The sequence below is a fragment of the Carassius auratus genome, chromosome 20, assembly GCF_003368295.1.
Source record: "Carassius auratus strain Wakin chromosome 20, ASM336829v1, whole genome shotgun sequence".
Taxonomy (NCBI): Eukaryota; Metazoa; Chordata; class Actinopteri; order Cypriniformes; family Cyprinidae; genus Carassius; species Carassius auratus.
This window is the reverse complement of record NC_039262.1, coordinates 7,582,231-7,608,305: the sequence shown is the minus strand read 5'-3', so window position 1 is coordinate 7,608,305 and position 26,075 is coordinate 7,582,231. Positions and strand designations below refer to the sequence as shown.

The following is a 26,075-nucleotide window of genomic DNA, read 5'->3' as shown; positions in this document are numbered from 1 at the left end:
TCCAGTCATTTTGTCTGTTGCACATTCTCTCACCCAATACTTTGAGGCTGAAGTGGCGGCTTGCGTCTCCAGCCTGATTATGTGCTGTACAGGTGTAGCGTCCGGTGTGGTTGACGCTTGCATGGAAAATCTGCAGGGTGCTGTTTTGGTTGAGGAGTGACAGGTGAGCATCTTTAGGCATTGCTGCACCATTCTTTAGCCAAGTAATAGTCGGACTAGGCGTCCCATCTGCAATGCAGATGAAAGAGGCTGTGTTTCCCCTCACAACTGTTATTTCTTCTGTACTGCCGGCTCCATCCAGACTGGGAGGAACTGAGAAAAATGGCATAATTCAGTAAAATATTAGAAATAGCAAACAAATTTGTAATTTACATGAACATTTTCACTGTAAATGCACCTAAATTAGATCTTCTTTGGAAATGCAAACAGGTTAACTCACCATACACCTGTAAATTGTAGTGTCTGTTGTCCACTCCAGCTCTGTTGGAGGCTACACAGGTATAGCTACCTCCATCTGAAACCTGTGCACGAGCAATGCTAACACACCAAAAATGAAATTAAGATGACAAGCATTTAGTATTATGAATCACCAGCTCTATTTAGAGTGGGACATTAACACCATTTGTAGCACTTTGTGCAAGTGTGCAATTCAGTGTTGTTACTGCAACTAAAATTATTACAAGTATTGACCGTTAACTGAAATAAAACTGAAATAGAATAAAATACACACATTATGTGAAAACCTAATTAATAAAATACAGAAATGTTACCTTGTCAACTAACTGAAATATCTATGTTTCAGTTAAAGTAATTAAATAAATAAATAAATAAAAATACACTTAAATAAACATAACACATACTAAAAAAAGGACATAACAAATTAGTAAAATAATTAAAATATATATGTTAATTAGAATTATGAATAAATAATATGAAATTAAATAAATAATACTAGAATAACATTGGTTTATTTTTCACACTTATAGTGGAAAACTCTATGTTAGAAATAAAAATGGCTTAAAAAATGTAAGCCTTCATCACAAATGTAAGACATTTAAGAAAGGTGTGACTAAGGGGGGAAAAAATACATTTCCCACCCTGGGATCATCATGTTTCAAACCTGTCAGATCTCTTACCGGAGGACTTGGCCAGCAGACAGCAGTCGAATCTGAGACGAAACTGGAAGCGGCAGACCATTCTTCAGCCAGTTGAGCTGCGGAGGCGGAGAACCACTAGCTACACACTCAATATTTATTGAGCTGTCCAGCACCGTGGTCAGTTCCTTGGCAGCAGGCCCGTTCCCCTGGATCAGAGGAGGAACTGGGAACAAAACATGCAGCTATCAAATGTCTGGGAAGACTGTAGCTGTGCTATGACAGATGTTGGACACCACTCACCATAGACATTTAGGTTGAATATACGGTCTTCCTCTCCGGCCTGATTGGTGGCCACACAAGTGTATTTTCCACTGTCAGATGTGTGGACGGCCGTCACGGTCAGTGTGCTGCCATCAGGGCTGATTCTGAAAAAAGCATGTACTTTTGATTTGAGTATACATATGAGTATGCAGAGAACACACTGGATAGTTTAATAGCATAATGACACAAAAATCTTCTCTCACTTGATGTTCTTCTGAGCAGTTCTGCTAAGTGTCTTTCCATCCTTCAGCCACTGGATCTCAGGGGTTGGATTTCCTTCAGCACGGCAAACCAGCTGAATGCTATCGTTCAGCAGAACACTCATCTCACTAGGTAACTCAGATCCTTTGATGTTTGGTGGGACTGGCTCACACACAAAACAGATGGTAATGTGGTTTATTAAAAAAAACAACAACAACTACTATATTTAATGCTTAATAATGCTTTCTTGTACCTTGTATTGTAAGATGGTAGTTTTTGCGGGCCTTTCCCTCCACATTGGATGCCACACAGGTGTAAGTGCCACTGTCAGATAACTGTGAGCGGGAAATCTGCAGCTTACTGCCCCCAGACAGGATATGCATCTCCAGAGACTCCGAATTCTCTAGAAAGAGAATAAAAACATGCATGCGTTAACTTTAATAGAAATGTAAAGCTCAAGAAATCTGTAGATTGTCTGTCTCACCAATCACTCTGCCGTTCTTTAACCAGGTGAGCGAGGGAGGAGGGATCCCTGTAGCATCACAGGCGAAAGTGACGGGATTACTGATGGTTTCCACCACACGCTCCACTGCTGGGCCGTCCAGCCGTGGGGGAACTGCACACAGATTACACAGAGACTTAACATAAACAATAGTGGACTAAACAGAATCATAATGCCAAAGTGTGATACCATTCAAAAGTGTGGGGTCAATAAGATTTTGTTTTCTTTAATTCAGCAAGGATGTATTAAAATTATAAAAATAACAGTAAATAATTGATGATATTGATGTTACAAAATATATTCATTAAAATATGAAATATTTTAGAACTTACTACAGCGAGAATTAACAAAGCCAAACCAAAAACACTTAGGGCCTGGAGTGAATTTGTTACAAAGCTATCTCTGATAATAACTCAATAGGCCATCCGTATGGATTACTTCTGAGCGCTATCAAGGAGGAGCAGTGGAAATCCTGGAGCTGTGTTGTTGTTGTTATTCCACCCCTTAACTAAATTTTTTTTGTACATAGTTATTTGTGGTCACAATTGTGGACCTTGTTCAACCTTGGAAAATAAATAAATAATCATAAAAAAAAATATGAAATATTTATAATACAAAAGTTTTGTTTCTCACCATGGATGCTGAGATGAAAGTTCTTGTCCACTTGACCTGCTATATTTGTGGCCTTACAGACATACTGGCCTGTATCTGACACCTGACAGAGAGAAAGAGCCATTGATACTTTTTCAAAAAAAGAAAAAAAGAAATTATATATATATATATATATATATATATATATATATATATATATATATATATATATATATATATATAAATATAATTTTTATTATTATTATTTTTTTTTTTTATGAAGTAATTATAAGTGGCGCTTGGAGATAGACTACAAAACTCACCACCATGCTAAAACTAACGCCTGCTAATTTTCTCACACTCACCTCTGTTTCTCTCAGTTCCAGCATTTGTCCATCAGCCAGTATACGCAGGTTGACAGTCTCAGTGATGGGACGTCCATTTTTGTACCAGGTAATGATGGGAGGAGGCACTGCATTAGATTCACACTCCAAAGTAACAGATTTGCCCGCCTGGACATTTACTACCACTGGAAGATCTCCACTACTGTGTCTGATGCTAGGGGGAACTAGGAAATTGTACACCAAAAATTTAGATCACTGACTTCTGAGAAATGTAAAAATATTTAATTTGTCATATTAAAATGAACATTTGTATGCCTTACTCCAACAAGTATTTTCTTAACCTTTGAAAAGTTTTGCAGAGACATGCTTTACTTGCCATATACTGTAAGATAAATGAGTTTTTGGGCTTCTCCAGCTTGGTTGATGGCCACACAGCTGTATTTCCCACCGTCAGACATCTTTGCTTTCAGGATCTGTAGAGTACGACCACCTAGACACAGAGAATGAGGACAAGAGGTGGAGCAGAGGAAAGGCAATTTATATGGCAATTCATTAATTTAGGCTACACTATGCATTCCTTTTATAATGTTTGAGTGAGCATATTTGTTTGCATGTGTACCAGGCATTATGAGTGCTTTGGAGCTGGCCTGTACGGGTTTCCCATCTTTGAACCAGCTGAGGGTGGGAGGCGGCAATCCAGTGGCCTCACAGTTTAGAGATATGATGTTATTCATCACCACTGTCACATTCTCCTCTCTGATGCCAACAATGGAGGGAGAAACTGACAACGAACAGGATACCAGCAATTATAAGATAAAACGTAAGCTACTAGGTTGCAGTTTATTGCTGAATAATAGAGCCATGACACAGGTTTTATTTATAGATAGACTTACCATGCACATGGAGGTTGAAGGACTTCTCTGCTGTTCCAGCTAAGTTTTGAGCTACACACACATAACGTCCTGTATCTGTCACCTGTGCATTTAAAATCTGTAACACAAACACACACAAAATCATACCAATTAATATATATGCTAAAATAAAGCCAATAAAAATCCTAATATAAATATTAATAACACACGAACACACATTCACAAGCACACACACGTATGCAAAATAATGATGACGCAACTGTCACTGTTGCACCACAGTTGATTTTCTCTCACCTGCAGTTTCCTGCCATTGGACAGAAGTCTGTGTGTGTTGTCTGGGGTAAGGGGTTGACTGTCTTTGATCCAGCTGATTTTAGGAGTGGGACTCCCATCCACTTGACACTCCAGTAATGTGGTCTTGTTCACCAGCACTGTGATCTCATCATGCAGGTCACCATCATCTCCACGAATCGAGGGCGGTACTAACAAATGTAATGACACAAATATGTAAACATGCACAATAGTTTTAGTTGTTGCTGTTGTATTGTTTAGCATTTAAGAAAGAAAGGTTAATACTCATATTGAACTCACTCAACACTCGAACATCATACTGGATTGAGTCTTCTCCAGCCTCATTCACAGCCACACAAGTGTATCTGCCAGAATCCTCTGCTTGGGTTCGAGGTATCTGGAGGACTCTTCCGCCTGATTAAGAAATACAACATAAAAGCATATTAAATTCTTCTACACTCATATGCATCAATATATTAAACTATTTTGCCATGCTATATAATCAAAATGTTTCTATTTAGCCACTCACCAGGCAGGATGAGTACTTTATCATTAGAGGTCAGCAGGTGTCCATCTTTGTACCAGGTGAGAATGGGAGGGGGGACGGCATTGGTCTCACAGAATAGGGAGATGGGATTATTTAGTATCACATCCTTCACGTCTCCATTATTACCAGTGTCAGAGTCTCCAAAGCCTCGGAAACTAGGGGGCACTGAGACAAAGACAGGATTTTACTGTTACAGACAGAGATAAAGCCTGAAAATTACCGTACAAAATCCACAGATAAAAGGTTTAAAAACAAGCTAAAAATGAGATCCAGACGATAATATATGTATATAAACCAGCCACTAGGGGGAGACATGCTCCTTAAAATTTTTGTCTTTTTGTGTGTACCCACAAAACCTTCTTTTAAAAAAGGCTCCAAACTTTGAAAAGGAGAGTGTGTGTGTGTATATAAATATATATAAATGAATTTGGATGGTAGTGTGCATGTAGATTATTTAATTCTACATTCTGAACTTGTAAAACCCTGTTCACCTTGTATATTTACATCAAAGTCCTTCTCATCCTCTCCAGCGATGTTGGTGGCTACACAGGTGTAACGACCTGTATCGGACACCTGAGTGTGTTTAATCTGAACGATACGACCATTTGCTGTGATAGTGAGGTGACCGTCTGCTTTCAAGATCTACAGAGAGAAACAGATTATAGTGAAAATTCAATATTCCCATAAGAGTTAAAAACAACATTTTCTTGATATACTGTACATGTTTTTCACCTGGCCGTCCTTGTACCACAACAGCGTAGGTGTCGGAATAGCCTGAGCCTCACACTCCAGTGTAAGGGTGTTGTTAACTTTAATTTTCACCTCTTTAGGAGACAGACTCTCTCCTGGGATGTCATTTTTATTGATAACTGGAGGGACTGCAGGAAAGGAACATATATAAATAGGTTACAGATAGCTGACACATAAAAAGTGCCATATTCCTCCACGCCAAAAGGTGGCAATGTAGATAAGCTCTCATACGTACTGAAAACTTTGACCTCATAGTTTTTGAGAGTCTCTCCAGCCTCATTAGTCGCCACACATGTGTATCTCCCAGCATCCTCTTCCTTAGCATTCAAGATCTGTAAAGTGCGACCACCTGTCAAAAGACACATAGTTTTTTTTATATCTATTTATTTTGCCAAAGTTACATTTTTAGGGTTGAGATCTAACCTGGTAGTACCCTGACGTTGCGGCTGGATTCAAAGGTTGCGCCGTCTTTGAGCCAGGTGATGATGGCAGGGGGGTATGACTGGGCTTCGCAAACAAGAGAGGTAGGACTATTCAATGTCACAGTAACCTCTTCAGCTGAACCTTCTGGACCAGAACCAGCAATGGTGGGAGAAACTGGTGACAGAAACATAAATAAGTCCACACACGAGACCACAAAAAGACATAGTAATACCTCCTGGCCAAACATACCTAACACATTGAGGTTAAAGTGTCTGCTCCTGTCTCCAGCGCTGTTAGAGGCCAGGCAGCTATACCTGCCTGTGTCAGCAACCTGAGATCCATTGATCTGCAGGAAACGCCCATTTGACATCACCTGCAGCCTTGAGTCGCTGGTCAGCGCTTGCCCATCCTTCAACCATGTAATCTCCGGCACTGGATTACCTAGACCACCCAAAAAATTGGTTAACAGGAGGAAGAGATCAACACAAAATCTAGATAAGCAAAGTCATCTTGTGGTCTGTCACTTACCAGTGACCTCACAAGCCAAAATGATACTCTGTCTTTCCTTCACTTTCACATCCTCCACTGTGCCTTCATTTACAATGCTAGGTGGCACTGAGGTTGACAGAACAAAGATAATATTAAGTGACACACTATTATTAATATCAATATATTCTGGCAACTGTATTTAGGCTTTGAAATTGATAAAAGCTGTGTTCATTTATGACTCAAAAAATGAGTTTCAAAACTGTCCCATGCATAGTGCTGTGTTACCCAGGACATTTAGGTCAAAATTCTTCCGCTCCTCTCCTGCAGAGTTGGAAACGATGCAGGTGTATCTCCCAGCATCCTCACTTGCCGCATGCATCAAGCGTAGGCCTCGTCCACCTGAGACAATTACAGACATATATCAGACTCACAGGTGGCTGAATGAGGGAATGATTTCTGCACACTGAGTTAAACGGATAGACCGCACATACTTCTCTTAGGGAATTACTTAATCAGCTATAAATCAAGAGTGAGAGAGTTATTCAGAGGAGAGATGCAGCTGCAAAACAAATCAAGCAAGTTTCAATTTGTCCCAGAAAAAAAAAAAAACAGGCTTCACAAATGTCCCTATTGTTTGGTATGAAACGAGAGATCTCAAGTTAACAGCTGTTCAAACAGAGCTTAACCCGTCAACACAAGTCAAACCTCCCATTTTCACTCTTTAAACGAGTATGTGATAAAGCGAGCACCACTACTCGCTTTGGGGGGGAAGGGTTCAACTTTTTAGTTGTGGGAGTCCATGAGGGAGAAAAAAAATATGGCTTACTCGCACAGCACTTCCGTGCAGGGTGTATTTTATTTACAGTGCCAATAAACAAGAACAGTCCTCAGTGAAGAACCTTTACAAGTGCATGAAACCCTAAAAAAAAACTAAAGTATCAAAGGAACAACAAAACAAGAAAACAAAATGAAAACTGTATCCACAATATACAATACACTGGTGTTTGGCTCGAGGTTCCACTGTAACTCTCTCGCTGACTTGGTTAACAAGTCCCGAATGGAGTCTTGCCTCCCCTTTTATATTCCAGACTCCGCCCCTTTTCGGCATAATTAATTCAAGGGTAAGTAATTACAACAGGTTCCCACCCTTTTGATCTTTCACACATTTCTAGACACCTTAAAAACAACATTACGTAATTTCCAACAATTATTCAAAAGAGCACCTATTCATTACTCACATTACATAGAAGTAAAAATATTTGACACATTTGTTAAATATAATTCCCCCCCACACACAGAAGACAATGGTTTCGCCTGCTTTCAGCGGTGCTGCGCCGACGCGATTAATCAATACGTCATAAAAGGCCGCCCTCCGTGCGCTCTGTTTGGCCGACGCAACATTTACCCGCTGGAAGACAGTCGACTCTCCTCTAACAAACATTTAATCGACTATAGATACAACAAGACAAAGACAAGGACAGTGTATGAGTGTGTGTGTGTGTGTGAAAAATGATCGGTAAGAGACGGGTTTAAAGGGAAACGCTAGGTGGAGAAATGTCCGTGTGCCATCGGCCTGGCGTGTGCACCCGCTTTGCCGTCAGCAGAAATAGCAGGTAAGGAGAGGGGAATGAAAAGTGAATGGGGTATGTATGCAGGGGTGTGTATGTGTGCGTGCGTGCCCAGCGAGGTGTCTACTTCACCACATCACCTCCCCCTTCTCTCGGCCGCGTACTGTCCAGGGTACCGTGACAGGTAGTCGGCAACCACGTTCTGCCGTCCTGGTCTGTGCCGCACCTTGAATTTGTAGGGTTGGAGGCTTAGGTACCACCTCATTACTCTGGAGTTGTGGTCTTTCATTGTCTGAATCCACGTTAGTGCTCGGTGGTCGGTGTCCAGATCAAACTCCCTCCCTAGGAGATAATATCTTAGGCTTTCAAGGGACCACTTGATAGCGAGACACTCTTTCTCCACAGTTGAGTACCTTGACTCTCTAGGCAACAGCTTCCTGCTGATGTAGACCACTGGTTTTTCTGCCCCCACGTCCCCCTGGGCCAGGACAGCCCCAACTCCGGTGGCTGAGGCATCTACCTGGACCAGGAATCTCTGATTGAAATCAGGGCTTTGTAGGACCGGACTGGAGCACATCCTCTCCTTGAGAGTTCTGAAGGCTGCCTCACAGTCCTCGGTCCACTCAATCGGGCTTCTTGCAGCTTTCGCCAGTAGATTAGTAAGAGGTGTTGCGATGGTGGCGAAGTCCGGAATGAACCTCCTATACCAACCCACTAGGCCCAGAAAGGATCGCATCTCTTTTTTTGTCTTAGGCCTTGGACTTCTTTGGATGGCTTCGACTTTGTCCACCTGGGGTCTCAGCTGGCCATTGCCTAAGTGATATCCAAGGTAACTGGTCTCCTGCCTTGCCCACTCACATTTCCTTACATTGAGGGTGAGTCCTGCTTCTTGAATTCGTCTCAGGGTATTTTTTAGATGTTCCAGATGTTCCTCCCAGGAGTTACTGAATATCACCACGTCATCCAGGTAGGCAGCTGCCCACCCCTCACACCCCTGAAGCACCTGGTCCATTAGCCGTTGGAATGTTGCAGGTGCTCCATGTAGGCCAAAGGGAAGGACCGTAAAATGGTACAGCCCCATCGGTGTTCTGAACGCCGTGTACTGTCGGGAGTCATTGTCAAGAGGCACCTGCCAATATCCCTTGCACAGGTCCAAGGTGGTGATGTACTGGGCCTGTCCAATTCTCTCCAGCAAGTCATCTATTCGCGGCATGGGGTAAGCATCAAAGCGGGACTGTGCGTTCAGCTTGCGGAAGTCTATGCAGACACGTAGTGTTCCATCCTTTTTCGGGACAATGACTACAGGACTGCTCCACTCACTTCTGGATGGCTCAATCACCCCCATTTCCAACATCATCTTTACTTCTTCTTTTAAGGGTTCCACCAACCTTTCGGGGACCCGGTATGGTCGCTGCCTTGATGGTGTCGGGTCAGTGAGGTGGATCGTGTGGTGGATTAACTTGGTCCTCCCCGGCCGCTGGCAGAACAAAGCAGGGAACTGTTCCAGGAGGCTTTGCAGCTGAGCTCTGTTGGAGTCCGACAGGTGCTCCAAATTTACTTCTGCTGGTTCTCTCTGTGCCCTGGCTTCTGGTTCCTCATCCATCACTTCAGTCACTTCCCTCACCATCATTGTCATCCCTTCCGTTACGGGTGGTTCCTTCCATTCCTTGAGCAGGTTGATGTGATACGTCTGCTTGGCTTTCCCTTTATCTGGATGGTGTATTTCATAGGTCACCGGTCCCATTTTCCTTACCACAGAATATGGTCCTTGCCATTTGGCCAACAGCTTGTTGGTTGATGTTGGTAACAGTAGTAGTACTTTCTGTCCTGGTTGTAACTGCCTATGTCTTGCGTTCTGGTCGTACCACGTTTTCTGTGCTTTCTGTGCTTCCTTCAGGTTCTCTCTTGCCTGGTCTTGATAACGCTCAAGCCGATCCCTCATCTCCAGCACATACTGAACAATGCCCTTCCCCTCTTCTCTGCAAGCAGGATCCTCCCAGCTCTTCCGTATCAGGTCCAGGGGTCCTTGAACTTGCCAGCCGTATAAGAGCTCGAAAGGGGAGAAACCCGTTGAAGCTTGGGGTACCTCTCGATAAGCGAACAGTACAAATGGAAGCCATTTATCCCAGTCACGGCCCGTGTCTGACACAAACTTCCGCAGCATGTTCTTCAGTGTCTGGTTAAACCGCTCCACTAAGCCATCTGTCTGTGGATGGTATGCACTGGTTCTGATGGCTGTGATGCCCAGCTGGCGGTGAAGCTGCCCCATTAGACGTGAGGTGAAGTTTGTCCCTTGGTCGGTCAGAATCTCCTCAGGGATTCCTACCCTGGAGAACAGCTGTACGAGGGCTTGGATGATCTTCGATGTGGTAATGGAACGGAGTGGGAAAGCTTCAGGGTATCGGGTCGCATAGTCACATATCACCAGGATATATTGGTGTCCTGCACTGCTCTTCTCAAGTGGCCCCACAATGTCCATGGCGATGCGCCTGAAGGGAGTAAAGACAACAGGGAGAGGATACAAGGGTGCTCGACCCCGCTGTGGCACAGCACTGGTCTTCTGACATGTTGCACATGTGTTACAGTATGTCTGTACGTCAGTGTAAAGTGAAGGCCAGTAAAATCGTGAAATTATGCGAGTGTATGTTTTCTGCTGTCCCAAGTGACCAGCCCATGGAATGGTGTGTGCGAGGTGCAAGACAAGGGGTCTACAACATTTAGGAACAATTAAACGAGTAACATCATTGGCTTGCAGGTACAGCACTTCATTCACAATAACCACCTTTTCATCACACAAATTTGAACTTTTCCCACTGGCAGCTTTTTCAAACAGTGACTTAAGTGACTCATCCTTTCTTTGCAGTTCCCCAATGTTCTCTGGGATCCTCCAGTCATCGGCTTTGAGGCCCTCCCCAGAGGCCTTAGGGACTGGAGAACCCAGATACTTTTCAAGCCGACGTTGACAACGTGGTTTTCTTGGGCCCTTGGTTCCACCCTGCAGCAGACTACTGTGGAAGTCTGGCAGTGGCTGCAAACCTGTTTTTACTTGAGCCCGGGTAACAGCAGGACATGATTTATGTACAGTGGCAGTGTTAACACTAGTCTCAGAATTCACAGAGACTTGCAGCAGGTCATAAAGTATGGGTAAGTCACCTCCCAAGATCATATCAGCAGGCAGTCCATCCACTATAACAACATTCATCAGAAATGCCTGTTCTTGTACACACACAACTACCTCAGCTCTGGGGTAGTGCCGTATATCCCCATGCACACACTGGATAGCTGTGGTGGTTGCATAATCCACATTTGAAACATAACATGGCTTTAGGAGAGACAGGGAACTACCAGTGTCCAACAGGGCTTTCACAACATGTCCATCAACAGTTACATCACATAAAACTTGACTCTCCCCTCTAGAGTCAATATCTCTGTCCTCTTCCCGGGGGACATAACAAAACCCTGTCAACTTTGTCTTACGAGCAGGACACACTGCAGCTTTGTGCCCCGGCTGCTGACAGTAAAAACAAATCAGTTCTTTTCCCCCTGTTGACTTCGGGCTTGGTACCTTGTCCAACAGTTCAGCACGACCCCTCTCAGTCCCAGTGTGAATACGGACAGTACCTTTAGGTGGTTGAGTACGTGGACCTCCGCGATGAGCGTTCAGGTATTGCTGAGCCAGCTTAGCTGCCGCCAGTCCAGATGTTGGCTCATGCTCTCTTACCCAGGTGCGAGCGTCGTATGGAAGTACCCGTAGTAATTGCTCCAGAATGATGGCCTCACCAATCTCCTCCTTGGAGTGCTCCCCCGGTCGTACCCATCGCTGATACAGGTTCTTTAAGCGATGGTAGGTCTCAGTTGGTGATTCTCCAGCTGGAACAGCAGGTGATCGGAACCTCTGCCGGTAAGTTTCTGCTGAGATGTTGAATTTCTCCAGCAACGCCTCCTTCAGATCCTCATACACCTCTGCTTGCTCCTCATCCATCGCCAGGTATGCCTCCAATGCTTGCCCAGTCAATAGAGGAACCAGATGATAGCTCCATTCTTCCTCAGGCCACCTCCAGCTCCTGGCCAGACGCTCAAAACGCCGAAGATAATTCTCAATATCTTCCCCCTGCTGGAAGACCGGCATTTTAAGTTCAGCTCGTTGTCTCGGCTCTCTGATCACAGGAACACTTGGGGAGTCACGGTCATGTGCTGGTCTGTGTTGTGTGGACACCCTCTGTCTAGCTGGTGTTGGTAGCTCCATTCGTGGGCTCTCACTGTCAGACGAACTCCCAACTGGCCGAGTTGTCTGTTGGATAGACTCACGCAGTTCTCTGAGCTCCTGCAGATATCTCTCCTCTCTCTGCTGTTGTGCATCTAGGAACTGGCGCATTAGGGAAACCATTCCCTCACCGGCTGTAGCGACTGGAGCGATTGGCTCTGTCCGTGGTGAGCTAGACTTTTTGGAAGTATCAGGAAGCCCTGCCACAACTTCCTCTTCCTCTGTAGTCTCCGCCGAATCCCATGCCACATCCTCCATTGCCGCTGCCTTAACCTGTGACCGCAACCCAGCTCTGGGTTTTCTGCCTTTTGGCGCTGTTTTGCGAGTAGCCATCCCACCGCTGCCACCAAATGTGATAAAGCGAGCACCACTACTCGCTTTGGGGGGGAAGGGTTCAACTTTTTAGTTGTGGGAGTCCATGAGGGAGAAAAAAAATATGGCTTACTCGCACAGCACTTCCGTGCAGGGTGTATTTTATTTACAGTGCCAATAAACAAGAACAGTCCTCAGTGAAGAACCTTTACAAGTGCATGAAACCCTAAAAAAAAAACTAAAGTATCAAAGGAACAACAAAACAAGAAAACAAAATGAAAACTGTATCCACAATATACAATACACTGGTGTTTGGCTCGAGGTTCCACTGTAACTCTCTCGCTGACTTGGTTAACAAGTCCCGAATGGAGTCTTGCCTCCCCTTTTATATTCCAGACTCCGCCCCTTTTCGGCATAATTAATTCAAGGGTAAGTAATTACAACAGGTTCCCACCCTTTTGATCTTTCACACATTTCTAGACACCTTAAAAACAACATTACGTAATTTCCAACAATTATTCAAAAGAGCACCTATTCATTACTCACATTACATAGAAGTAAAAATATTTGACACATTTGTTAAATATAATTCCCCCCCACACACAGAAGACAATGGTTTCGCCTGCTTTCAGCGGTGCTGCGCCGACGCGATTAATCAATACGTCATAAAAGGCCGCCCTCCGTGCGCTCTGTTTGGCCGACGCAACATTTACCCGCTGGAAGACAGTCGACTCTCCTCTAACAAACATTTAATCGACTATAGATACAACAAGACAAAGACAAGGACAGTGTATGAGTGTGTGTGTGTGTGTGAAAAATGATCGGTAAGAGACGGGTTTAAAGGGAAACGCTAGGTGGAGAAATGTCCGTGTGCCATCGGCCTGGCGTGTGCACCCGCTTTGCCGTCAGCAGAAATAGCAGGTAAGGAGAGGGGAATGAAAAGTGAATGGGGTATGTATGCAGGGGTGTGTATGTGTGCGTGCGTGCCCAGCGAGGTGTCTACTTCACCACAGAGTAATTATCACTCCCTAGGAGAGAGCTAAGCTAATCACCTGAACAAATAAGTATGTCTCTTTTCTTCCCTGGTGTCTCTCTTTCTAATAATGAGGAAAAGAGTTTGTGGTCAGCCAGAAATGATATACAATATCTATGGATGAGATTGTCTATATAGGCACACTTGTGAATTGTGATCAATAATGTGCCTATTCTACATATTTTGCTCCTGTTTTCTGTCCAGCTTCATGTATTGTCTGTGACATGCAGATGGACAGTCTTAGAATAGCTCAGCACAGATGATTTACAATGTGGTTCATTTTGCGCAGGTGACCTCCGGTGGTTTACGATGTCTGAGGTTACAATGATCGATGTACCTCATACTCGCTGCTGGCGGAGGATCAGTCTCTGTTTACACTGGAAGTCCTTAATGTAGAGTGGTTGCATGTTCAAATACAAGAACATCTGTCTAGCTGTTTTTCTTTCCAGTTAAACACTGATCTGTGGCATTTGGCTGCTTACTGAAGCTATCTTGTTGCACCAACTTGAGTTATTACACCTGGTTAACATAATCCTTTAACTGGTACTGGGCTTTTTACCTAGACTCAGTGGTGTAGAGATTTTGGATCAAGACAAAAGCATTCATTGAAGAAGTTGTTGATACCTGAGATGACCCAAACAGAGCTAGACGTGCTGATTGGCTGGCCGTCTTTGAGCCAGGTGATGGATGGTGGTGGCATTCCAGAAGCTTCGCAAGTGAGAACAACTGGGTTCTTCACAACGACACTCACATTCTCAGGCACCTGTGTCTGTCCGATGATGGTGGGAGGAACTGAAGAGATGATACACATTAAATGTGAATGTATGTGAATGACAAAAAAAAAATCACTATACTTATTGAATAAGTAGTATTACTTAAATAGTGATCTGAAAAGTGAATTTTAATAGTATTATAAGAGTGTAAAGGTATACATATTTGTACCGAAATTATTTGATACAGGTCTCTCAGGTTTGGTTTTCATGTGCACTGAAGAAACACAGCATCATTTGATCCACTGCATGAGTGGAACTTCATTGGAAACTTCCCTTTTTATTTATTATTACTTTTGAAGAGAAACAAAGTCTCATCTTTCAAATTATGTCAAATTTTTTTCTGGAAATTCAAACAATAAATGCTCTTTTGATGCTCTTTGATGTGGCGTGACAGATTGATGTATAAACACCTCAGTTCAAATGGCAGGACTGAGCGCGATCATCCCTTCCTCTTTACAATTAATTGTAATGTGAAATAAACATGAATGACCATCTCATTTGTTTGCTAGAGAAATGAAGTCTAGAGAGAAGCATTTAGCTAAATATTAGACTACATACTCATTTTATTTTACTTTACCTGTTAGTGATGTCTTAATTATTTAATGTACTGTATGTTTAAATAAATCTTTTATAATTATAATTTAAATTAATAATAATAATTCCTTATATTTATATAGCGCTTTTTCTGGTTAATCAAATTGCTTTACATAGAAGGGGGGATCTCCTCATCCACCACCAGCGTGCAGCATCCACCTGGATGATGGGATGGCAGCCATATTGCGCCATAATGTCCACCACACACCAGCTTATTTGTGGAGAGTGATGAAGCCAATCAAAATATGGGGGTGATTAGGAGGCCAATTTTGGCAGGATGCCGTGGGGTTACACCCCTACTCTTTTTTCGAAGAAAATTTACGACAGTCATTATGCAAATTAATATATTACAACAACAAATAGAAATTTTCTAATTTAGAAGTTCATTTAAAAACATAATGTGCAATTACATATTTGTATAAAAAAATTAATTTGAGTGTTATATTTAAAAATAAATAAAATAAATAGTAACTGAATTTAAGTTGTTAATTGTAACCTTATAGTAATGTAAAAGGGCTCTTTTTAGTTCAGAGCAGAAGCTGAGGTAGATTTTTATCCCTATTTAAAATTTAATTATAATTCTCTTTATTTAAAAGAAATATTAGAGATATTTGTTCTGTAAACCACTGTTTAATAAAAAAGAAGCCATTTTATGTTTAGGTTTTTCCTCCTGTACCAAAACCATACTTAACCATGATGTCAAAACCAAGGTACATACCAAACCGTCATATTTGTGTACCATTACACCCCTATAGTATTTTGAACAATAGTTAGAAAAGAATAGATGTAACATTAAAAAATAATTAAAATGATAAAATAATACACACGAATCACTAAAAAGTTTGGAAGACAAGTGGAAATTAAGAAGAGTTTTAAGAAAACGGTTGGCTCATAAAAACTACACAAAGTTTGACTGTTTTTCTCACCATGAACATTGACATCATATTTTATGTCAGCTTGTCCTGCCACATTGACAGCAATACAGGTGTATCGACCGGTGTCGGCCACTTGAGCATCCTGGATGCGTAAAAGTCTGCCTTCATTAAGTATTTGAGCCCTGCGGCCAGTGCTCAGGGGTCTACCATCTTTCATCCATGAAATGGCAGGTCTGGGGACCCCGTCTGCCTCACACTGCAGAGTGATATCCCCACCTCGCGTCACTGTCTCCTCATTCTGAGCTGAGGAGCTGATGGAGGGACGAACTGTTTGGAGTAGAGAAAAATGTAAAATGTGTCTTTTATATGGTGAGACAGCAGAAACTGAAAACCCCACAAGCCTTCAAACTGTGATCAAACCTAATTCATACAGACACATGCAGAATATGCAGACTGTGAATATCTAAAATTACTCAAAAGTTAAATATTGATTTTGTGGATTTACTTTTCCATAACAATATCTATTAATTGTCCAGTTCTAGTTTTAGTGCCTGTAATAAATAATGTGAGACAAAAAAATGTACCATAAACTTGCAGATTGTATTCCTTCATTGCACTGCCAGCTGTACTAGAGGCCAGACAGGTGTAAGAGGAAGCATCTGCCTTCTCAACACTAGAAATCTGCAGCTGACGCCCACCAGAGAGAACGCGCACACGAGTGTCTCCCTTCAGCTCTGATCCTGAGACACACATAAAATGATGATAAAACTTAAGGTTAAGAGTTTGTTCAAATGCCTTAAGGATCGTGGAGTACGAGTTTGCAAATGACAACAAATATGATGAGGATAGTGACGAGGAGGATGGTGAGGATGAAAAGTCTAACCATCTTTCTTCCAGGTGAGGCTGGGAGGAGGAATCCCACTGGACTCACACACAAGCGTGATGAGACCACCCTCGATCACAGTCAGAGGAGACACCTCATCAGATCCACGGATACTGGGAGGAACTAGGGGAAAACAAATAACAGAGAGAGAAAGAAAAACAGTTTACATTACACTTGACTCAAGTTCAGAGTTTATATTCAAGTATATTTCCAAGTACTCACCCCACACGTTCAGGTTATAGTGCTTCTCAGTTTTTCCTGCAACATTGGTTGCCTCACATGTGTACCTGCCTGTGTCCTGGACCTGAGCACTGTTAATCTACAAACACAAATCAATTATAAAATCAATACCATCCTCTTAAATGAGAAGAACAACAATCCAAAATGCCCTTCACTTGCTATTTTAGAACAGGATAAAAAAAAAATGTAACCAACCAATAGGCCAAATTTAAACTATTTACAGATTCAATCGCCAAACTTTGATGCTGGGGTGTTGAAACTAATTTACAGGGTGTAGTTACATAGTTCCCATGATATTGTGGGTGGTTGCTAGGTTGTTGCTTGTTGGCCCACCTCAAAACAATAGGTTACTGTCGTAACCCCAGTTTTCTGAAACATCGAGTGGAGAGATCCACCTAAGGGAAGGGCATCTGTACCTGACCTCTGCAGAAGCATCCAATAGCACCAAGTCTAGCTACACAGACAGAAGTGTGCAGCCAATGCCAGATAAGGCCCCGCCCCCTTACCTGAGAGCATATAATGGCTGCAGCACTGCTATTCTTCAGTAAGTACATTTGCTTATTGTGGGGCAAGCAGAGCACAGCTGGTGGATCTCTCCACCCTATGTTTCAGAGAACCGGGGTTATGACATTAACCTATTTTCTCTTTCTTCATCTTGTGTTCAAAATCCACCTTTGGGAGAGGCATGGACAGTCTCCAATTGCCCAATACACTCACAGTGAGGTTCTGTAAGCCAGAAAAGGACGATCGCCTCAAGGAGGCGGTGCTTGACACGACCCATAATCATGCACCTGATAACCCTGACACGTACACATCACTGATGTGTGCATGCAGATCATGAAACAAGTATGTGGCACACAAATGTAAATAAATCCAGCAACAAAAATAAAAAAATGCATGCTTGGTGACATGAATCTGTGTGGCCTGCTGGCCCATTCACCCTTTGTTCCTTTATTACAATAAGTAAATATTAGGGGAGGAGGGAATATAACAAAGGAGGGGCTATGAAGACCCCATCCGTAAAACAGATTGTGCTACCGAGGTTTTCTGATATCCAGTCGGTAGTGACGCACAAACGTATTAAGAAAAGCCCAGCTGGCAGGGGTGCATATGTCCTGCAGTGACACTCCCCTGAAAAAGGCTCAAGAGGTGGCTAAGTCTCTCATAGAATGAGCTCTATTGTTTTCTGGGGCCTGCACTCCCTTCGATTCGTATGCCAAAGCTATAGCTACCACAAGCCAATTTGAGAGGCGTTGCTTATATATGGGAATTCCCTTGTAAGGGTGCGACCATGAAATAAATGGTTGCTCTTCCGGAAAGCACTGGTAATGGTTATATACATCTGTAATGCATGACCAGGACACAGAGTATTCAGTCTCTTTCCTCCATTGAGGAAAAATTGGATGCTTCTGCAGAGGTCAGGTATGAATACCCTTCCCATACATGGATCTCAAACACAAGATGATGAAAGAGAACTAACAGGCAGCTTATAGGTTGATGGATGTACTGTACCTTCAGTAAGCTGCTATCCTCTGACAGGCTCAGACCTGGTTTTCTATAGAGTGGTCGACCATCTTTTCGCCAGCTCAATGCAGGTGGAGGGATAGCATCACTCTGACAATGCAGCTGGACTGACTGACCCATCAGAACAGTCTGGTTCACCTCCTCACCCATGATGTTGGGTGGCACTGAAGGACACAGACACATTTGGAGTCATTCCTCCAGGCTTCAGTGTAACATGATCCTTCAGAAATCATTTGTAATAAGCTGACTTGGTGCTCAAGAAACATTTCTTACTATTATAAATGTTACAAAAAATAAATGTGATGCTTGATATTTTTGTGGACACCTTTAAAGATTTTTTTTCAGGATTCTTGGATAGAAATTTCAAAAGAATCAAGATTTCGGATTTAGGAGTGAGCTCACCGTACACACGTAGGTCATATTCTCGGTGCTGTTCTCCACCTGCATTCACAGCAACACAAGTGTAATGACCTGTGTCACTGACCTGTGCACTAACAAACGACAACACCCTGCCACCCGACAATACCTAGTAAAAGAGGAAATTGAAAACTGATGCACCCTGTTTAAAACTTTTAATTGTCAATATGTATATATGGCTATATATGCAGGAAAGCATCCAAAGTCCCACAAATACAGACCTGGATTCCATCTGAAAAGCTGGAGACAGGACTGCCTTCTTTGAGCCATGTAAGGCTGGGCAGGGGAACTCCTGAGGCTTCACACTCTAACCTGACTGGGTCATTCACCACCACTGTTATCATTCCTCCTTTACTAGAAATAGAAGGAGGAACTAATGGAGACATACAAAGACTGTTAGATGATCCAAACCAAAAAGGAGTATTTTGAGAAAAAGTTGATTATAGACAAACTTTTGACTGAAATGTTGTTTAGTGTTAAACACACAAACACACTCACCATACACCTGCAGGCTGTATGTGAGCTCAGTGCTGCCAGCTGCATTAATGGCCACACATTTGTAGAGGCCAGCGTCTGACACCTGTGCACGGTCAATCTCTAGCACCTGACCTCTGCTCAGAAAGTTTACTCCTGCAGCGCTCGTCAATGGACGACCGTCTTTATACCATGTCACAGCTGCAGCAGAAAAGGCATGAGAGAAGAAACTACACCATCTGTACGTTTGTAAATGGTTACTAGCCAGTATTTGATATTGCCCTAAAAAAGAGGAAATGTAGTAAGACTCACCTGGCAAAGGACTTCCTGTTGCTTTACACTTCAGCTGAATTTGGAAGCCAGCAAGGATGGTTTCATTGAGAGTCTGTCCAGCATACTGGATGCTGGGAGGTTCTATAAAACACATGTAAAATTTTACTGAAATGCATATTAACTTAATATATATAAACATAGATTAATAAATACAAACTAATAAAATACATACATATAAATAAAATAATAAAAAATAAATGGATATTTTTTTTTAACTCTCATCACTGTAATACAATTAAACTATTATAATCAAAATTATTTTTAATTAAAATAATTAAAATATTTAAATTAATGAGATGATTTTTAGCATTTATGTAAAGAAATGATAATTAAATGTGTGTAATTGTGTTAAATTGTCATGAAAAGAATCATTATATAAATAATGTAATAAAAATATTGTTGTTTTAACAGGTTTTCTGAAATATACACAATTAACTATTAACTATTTAACTAAGTATATTTCCTACCATGCACATTGAGGCGAATGTGCTGTTGTGCCTCGCCTGCTGCATTAGTTGCCACACACGTATATTTCCCTGCATCGTCCAGTCTGGCCTTCTTTATGTGCAAAACCCTACCTGCAGATTCCAGCTACATGCCAGACAGAGAGATAAAGAGAGAGGAGATTATATATGAGGTTATTTAAACCTCCTCAAACACTTATTTATTTTGAAAGGCTTCTGTCATGCTTTAAAGTCTGACCTTCAGAAACTCTTGTGTGGTGTCCACAGGACGGCCATCTTTGAGCCATGTGATGCTGGGAGTTGGAGTTCCACTGACCACACACTGGAGGCTGATTGACATGTGGAGGACCACCGATCTTTCAGCTGCACCCGTAGAACGGATAGTTGGGGGGACTGACAGACAAATATTAAATAATTAAATAATTACATTATAAATACCTGAAATGTGTCTGTAACTTAGAGGAACTTAAAAAAGTCACCTTTGACCTTACTTCTGTGAGCAGATGAGGCAAACATCAAACACAAACATTAGCAAGAAATTAAATAAATGATTACCATGTACAGATACTTTAAATTCTCTCTCTTGTTCTCCAGCCTCGTTAGTCGCTACACAGTGAAAAATTGCTGTATCAGACACCTGAGCACGTGAGATGACCAATCGACGGCCATTTGACGTGATCCGCACCCCTTCGCCCTGCCTCACCGCCACACCATCCTTCAGCCACCTTAAAAAAAAAGAGAGAGAGACAGATGAAGATGAGCGACTTTTCAATCCGGTATATGTTTGAATATTTGTGCATGTGTACTCACGTGATGGTTGGCGTAGGTGTGCCTGTAGCATAACACTCAAGCTCTAGGATATTGTTGAGGATGACTGTGGCATCTGTGGTTTCACTTGCCCCATCCACAACAGGAGGGACTGAATACACACAAACAAAAGTATTGTCAGACGCTACAGCATCTCCGGAATCGTAAACCAAACAATGCACGAATCATCCGTGTCTTTTAAATAATGCGTAACAAACTCACATAATGAAAACACACAGAGAGTTAACGAATGCCACATGCTTGGATAAACATCATCGGATACAGCCTCTACAATCATCCTTTAATCTCACTGAATCTTTTATACATTTCCTTCATTTGATAGGCTCGTAAAACACCTTGCTGTTGATTTCCTGCAATCCCATTCCCATGATGCAACACAAATGTGGACTGAGTGATTGTGCTGGTATTTTGGACAGATGTATTAGGACCATAATGGTGTCCAGATGCTCAGAAGATCAATGTGCAGATCGAGACAAGATCTGTCTGGCTCATGCACACAAAAACACAAAACGCCAAACTTCCTGATTCATGTGGATAGTGAAGGATGAAATGACTTGAGATTTTGAACTACAGAATGTTTTTTAATTCAGGTGACTTCTCTTGACTTTTAATAGATTGCTACAAAAATGTAAATGTGTGTGCATATACCTAAGACACTGACGTCATATTTGATCTCCCTCTCTCCAGCAACGCTGGTAGCCACACATACATATCGACCAGCATCAGATGGAAGAGCACTGAGGATTTCAAGTTTGCGGCCCTGCTCCAGAACATGCAGGTTCTCTCTAACAGCCACCGGTGAACCATCCTTCAGCCAGGTCAGTGAGGGAGGAGGGTGACCTTCAGCCTCACACTCCAAAATCAGAGATTTACTGAGCACAACCTTCAGGTCTGTGGGACCATCAGAACCGGCAGTGATGGAGGGAGGGACTGAATGATGCATGAAACATGAACAAGTGTTACTATTTCTAGGCAAATAAAATCTGTAACTAAAAATGAACACTGATTATAGAAAGGTACAGGCCTGGAAAGGAAACTCTTTTTTTTTTATTGTGAGAGTCCTCACCATAGACATCCAGCTCATAAACTTTTTCAGCGGTGCCTGCTACACTGGTGACTTTACAGGTGTACTGTCCAGGATCTGACACTTGAGCTCTTGAGATCTTGAGGAACTGTCCTCGGTCCACATACTGGGCATGTCTGCTGGACAAAATGACCTCTCCGTTCTTGTACCATGTGATGGCAGGGAGTGGCACACCCCGAACCTCACACTCCAGAGTCACCAAATTACCAAGCAGAACTGTTACTTCAGAAGTCATGTTTCCTCCCTTAATACTGGGTGGTACTGAGTGGGTAAAATGGAAAGACAATTATCTATTACGTGGAATTCAGATTTTTTTTTTATTCTGTTGTTGTTAAAAAAAAATACAAAATTACCAAAGATACTGAGGTTAAAATCCTTGGACTGTTTTCCTGCCGCGTTGGTGGCACTACACTGGTATCGTGCCTGGTCACCTAAGCGAGCACTCTTTATCTTCAACTGCTGTCCTCTGTTTAAAACTTCAATATTGGGGTCACCCAAAAACACAGGCCTAAAACAAAGAGTTAAAGGGACAGATCATGCAAATTCTCATAGTATTGTTTCAAAATATAAGAATCAGGAGTGAATTCACTGAAAATTAATTATGCTGCCAATGTTTGCTTGTACTGCATTGATTTAATATCTGATTAACAAAAGGAATCAAGCAAATAAGGTATTGATGCTAATGTAAAAAGCCGTTTTCTACAACAAAAATTCCCAAACCTATGCTGGGGTTATGCCAAAATTCATTTACGTGCTTTCCCTGAGTGCTAAAAGCACAACATTAATAGGGTCGGGTAGGGGTTTCGTGAAATTGTTAGAAGCCTGATTTGCATTGTTAAATATTTACACTTGAAATGCTGACAACAAACTTACAGCAGGGCAATGTTTCAATGCATTTAGTGTCTGGTTAGACTGGGTTTTGTGTGATTAGTGAATAAAATGCAACTTTTTAGTGAAAGTGTTCTTTACAAAGCTTTGTGGAGTAACTTACTTCCTGTCTTTGTACCACTGAATTGTGGGAAAGGGATCACCTTTGACCCTGCATTCCAGATTGATCTCCTGATTGAGTACGGCAGAGAGGTCACGTGACCCAACTGTCCCAATTATAGTAGGAGGAACTATGAGGAGGCAAACCATATAATGAGATGTAAAACCAGCTTGTAAAGACAACAACAAGTGGATGTTAGCACAGAATAACTTTAAATGAAACAACATTTTTGCAGTGTACCCAATACATCTAAGTAGAAGTCTCTCTCTGTGCTTCCAGCAATGTTGATGGCCTTGCAGGTGTAGCGTCCAGCATCTACAACAGCGGCTTTCAACAGCTTAAGAGTTCTGCCCTTCTGAAAAATCTGCACGTCGCTGCTAGGAACCACCTGGTTAAATGATACAAATAGCTATTTGACCAATCATAAACAACAAAACCAACATATATTAAAATAGATTTGTTTTATACTGTAAAGGAATTTTAGCTCTATAATCATGTTTATCTTGTGGGGAAAAATCCTAGGAATATATACTATTCCAACATTAATGTGAATCAGCAGCCTCTGCTCTCCCTGAAGTGCAATTAGAGATTTCCTAATTGTTGACTTCATTCTGAAATTGATTCTCGTAAAAGAACATTTATAAGAAGCACTGGTTTTTTTTATGACCTGTTCTTGGAGCTCAAACATAGTGATCCAAGGAAACTTATTTGTGATTGGCCTCACTGTAGGAAATGCCACTTTTATTTCTCATTATGCTTATTGAAACTGGTTTAAGCACATTTAATTTGCACATTTAACAATGTGAAATGGCATATGCAATGTGCATTACTTCCATAAAGTGAAGTAATTCAGAACAGAATATTCAAGACTGGACTTGATTTTATCCAGGGGGAAGTGATTGCATTGGAACATATTAGGCACTAATATCTTTTTATTATTACTTAGCTATAATTTAAAATATAAAATAGTAAAATAAATCTTTAGTAAGAACTACTGTTTTTGGATATGTAAGGAGAAAAGTAGCTTCAGAAGCAAAAGATAATTTTTTTTCTTTATAGCTTTTTCTCTCTAAATCTAAATATCTAAATCTAAATATTTTCAGTGAATGTCATTGTACTAACCTCAACTCCGTCTTTGTACCAGGTGATGACAGGTACAGGTGTGCCCGTGACATCACACACCAGGTTGGCTGGTTGATTCATCACTATAGAGACATTGGACAGCAGGCCATTGTCTCGAATATCAGGTGGGACTGGATAAAGGGAAAGGAGGATACAGAGAAGAGAAAGGTTGTGCAAGGTCCAAAAAGAGAAACGATCTTTATAAATGTTTTTAAATGCTGCACTAACCGTTGACCTTAAGTTGGTATTTCTTCTCTGTTGTACCGGCATCATTGACAGCCATGCAAGTGTACTCCCCATTATCCAGAGGGGACACCGAGGCCAGGATGAGAAGTGTGCCATCCTCCAGAATGGACACCCCTGGCTCATTCCCTGTCAACTCCTGACCATTCCTAAACCACTTTATTACTGGCTCAGGAGTGCCTGCAACAGTAACGATTAATAAAAGTTAAATAATCAAATCAAATTTGTTTTTTGATATTGAAGCAACATTGTGAATATCACAATGACTTAAATGCAATTTTAACCATTACATTTTCTAAAGCCAGCAAAAATATCTATCTTTCTATCTTTTTTGCAACATACAAGTATGACTACTTATGTTTAATATTTAATTAATATCCATGAATCACATTAAATTATTTCAACTGATTCAAAATTCTGATCAATAAAAATGAATAGAAACACAATTAGGTTATAAAGACAGTATTTATTTGAAATAGAAATATTTTGTAAATATCTTAAATATCTTAACTGTCATTTTAGCCAAAAATATTGCCCCGTGCTGAATAAAAATATTGATTTCTTTAAAAAATATTTTGATTGGTAGTGTATGTAGATAAATACCTACGATGACATATTGGTGCATATAAATTACAGTTATTATATAAAATTCTTTATATCTAACCAGCATTTATATTTAATATATTTTAAGTTTAACCAACTTTATATTTAATGTTTTTATATTAAACACACTTCCAGAGTCATTTCATATTGATTTGGTGTCACTTGTAGTTATAATGGCCAGTTCTAGGAACACTGTTACTGGTGACCAGTTGAATAAATGGTGATTTCTTATGATTCAGGTGCAGGTTCACCTTTGGCAGGACAGGGAAAGGCAATCTGTTGGTTTGCCACTCTCTCCTGTAAGGGACTGTTGAAAGGGGGCTCAGAAACCTCTACCACGGGAGGGACTGTGGAAAGTCGAACAATATATGGGATTTATAGTTCATTTAAAGCCGGAATAGCTGTAATCACAACTGTAAATGCAAGCATCCATCTGACCTTGCACATGGAGCTGAATAGTGGCTTCATCTTGTCCAGCGATGTTGGAGGCAACGCAGGTATAGACACCCTCATCCATAAGTCCCACCTGGTTTAAAGTCAGAGCTTCATCCGAGATCTTGTACTGAGACCCATCCAGCAGAGCAGAGCCATCCTTCATCCAGGACACAGAGGGTTCTGGGACCCCCTGTGCGACACAGGGAAGGTCTATGGCATGTCCCACCTGCACTTTCATACCTCGAGGACCTGCACGGATGCTGGGAGGAACTGAGAAGGCAAAAAAGAGAAAAGAGTATTGGGAGGAGAGTAAAGTAATAAGTGTCAAACATACTGTATGCTGGAATAATGCATTCTTTCATAACATATTATTTGGAGTGATTAGTTGCTCATAAAGCATTGGCCATGCACAAAAACAGCAGCATGTCCTTATTAGCCCTTGGAAGTTACTGAAAATTTTCTCACATCTTTTTTTTTTGCTGTTAATCTTCCAGATGAGACACTTGGTAGCTGTGATAAATCAAACAGCACATTCCCTTTTGCTGTAGCTCTCATTTCTCAGACTCGTTTCAGCTAAAGTGTCTGCTCAC

At 41.6% G+C, this 26,075-nt stretch overlaps 1 protein-coding gene across 2 annotated transcripts in view; it reads right to left on the bottom strand.

Annotated features, from left to right (window-relative positions):
• Positions 1 to 26,075, bottom strand: part of hmcn1 (hemicentin 1) — an 85,804-nt gene that overhangs the window by 19,179 nt on the left and 40,550 nt on the right. For both annotated transcript variants that reach the window (XM_026290767.1, XM_026290768.1), the window contains exons 24-68: positions 25,489 to 25,755; positions 25,302 to 25,397; positions 24,433 to 24,627; positions 24,205 to 24,335; positions 23,323 to 23,470; positions 23,086 to 23,212; positions 22,448 to 22,602; positions 22,077 to 22,355; positions 21,659 to 21,940; positions 20,993 to 21,101; positions 20,738 to 20,907; positions 20,421 to 20,575; positions 20,186 to 20,309; positions 19,698 to 19,799; positions 19,410 to 19,586; positions 19,133 to 19,284; positions 18,897 to 19,020; positions 18,483 to 18,658; positions 16,953 to 17,049; positions 16,731 to 16,853; positions 16,432 to 16,587; positions 15,899 to 16,174; positions 14,230 to 14,397; positions 6,714 to 6,827; positions 6,468 to 6,554; positions 6,189 to 6,380; positions 5,940 to 6,113; positions 5,752 to 5,865; positions 5,499 to 5,644; positions 5,258 to 5,408; positions 4,749 to 4,931; positions 4,520 to 4,633; positions 4,223 to 4,410; positions 3,950 to 4,046; positions 3,676 to 3,837; positions 3,433 to 3,546; positions 3,078 to 3,280; positions 2,755 to 2,836; positions 2,104 to 2,235; positions 1,873 to 2,022; positions 1,622 to 1,781; positions 1,398 to 1,522; positions 1,137 to 1,320; positions 440 to 537; positions 34 to 312 (exon numbers count right to left, since the gene is read on the bottom strand). In XM_026290767.1, coding sequence (XP_026146552.1) covers positions 34 to 312; positions 440 to 537; positions 1,137 to 1,320; positions 1,398 to 1,522; positions 1,622 to 1,781; positions 1,873 to 2,022; positions 2,104 to 2,235; positions 2,755 to 2,836; positions 3,078 to 3,280; positions 3,433 to 3,546; positions 3,676 to 3,837; positions 3,950 to 4,046; positions 4,223 to 4,410; positions 4,520 to 4,633; positions 4,749 to 4,931; positions 5,258 to 5,408; positions 5,499 to 5,644; positions 5,752 to 5,865; positions 5,940 to 6,113; positions 6,189 to 6,380; positions 6,468 to 6,554; positions 6,714 to 6,827; positions 14,230 to 14,397; positions 15,899 to 16,174; positions 16,432 to 16,587; positions 16,731 to 16,853; positions 16,953 to 17,049; positions 18,483 to 18,658; positions 18,897 to 19,020; positions 19,133 to 19,284; positions 19,410 to 19,586; positions 19,698 to 19,799; positions 20,186 to 20,309; positions 20,421 to 20,575; positions 20,738 to 20,907; positions 20,993 to 21,101; positions 21,659 to 21,940; positions 22,077 to 22,355; positions 22,448 to 22,602; positions 23,086 to 23,212; positions 23,323 to 23,470; positions 24,205 to 24,335; positions 24,433 to 24,627; positions 25,302 to 25,397; positions 25,489 to 25,755 — 7,038 coding nt within the window. The remainder of the gene's footprint in view (positions 1 to 33; positions 313 to 439; positions 538 to 1,136; positions 1,321 to 1,397; positions 1,523 to 1,621; positions 1,782 to 1,872; positions 2,023 to 2,103; positions 2,236 to 2,754; positions 2,837 to 3,077; positions 3,281 to 3,432; positions 3,547 to 3,675; positions 3,838 to 3,949; positions 4,047 to 4,222; positions 4,411 to 4,519; positions 4,634 to 4,748; positions 4,932 to 5,257; positions 5,409 to 5,498; positions 5,645 to 5,751; positions 5,866 to 5,939; positions 6,114 to 6,188; positions 6,381 to 6,467; positions 6,555 to 6,713; positions 6,828 to 14,229; positions 14,398 to 15,898; positions 16,175 to 16,431; positions 16,588 to 16,730; positions 16,854 to 16,952; positions 17,050 to 18,482; positions 18,659 to 18,896; positions 19,021 to 19,132; positions 19,285 to 19,409; positions 19,587 to 19,697; positions 19,800 to 20,185; positions 20,310 to 20,420; positions 20,576 to 20,737; positions 20,908 to 20,992; positions 21,102 to 21,658; positions 21,941 to 22,076; positions 22,356 to 22,447; positions 22,603 to 23,085; positions 23,213 to 23,322; positions 23,471 to 24,204; positions 24,336 to 24,432; positions 24,628 to 25,301; positions 25,398 to 25,488; positions 25,756 to 26,075) is intronic.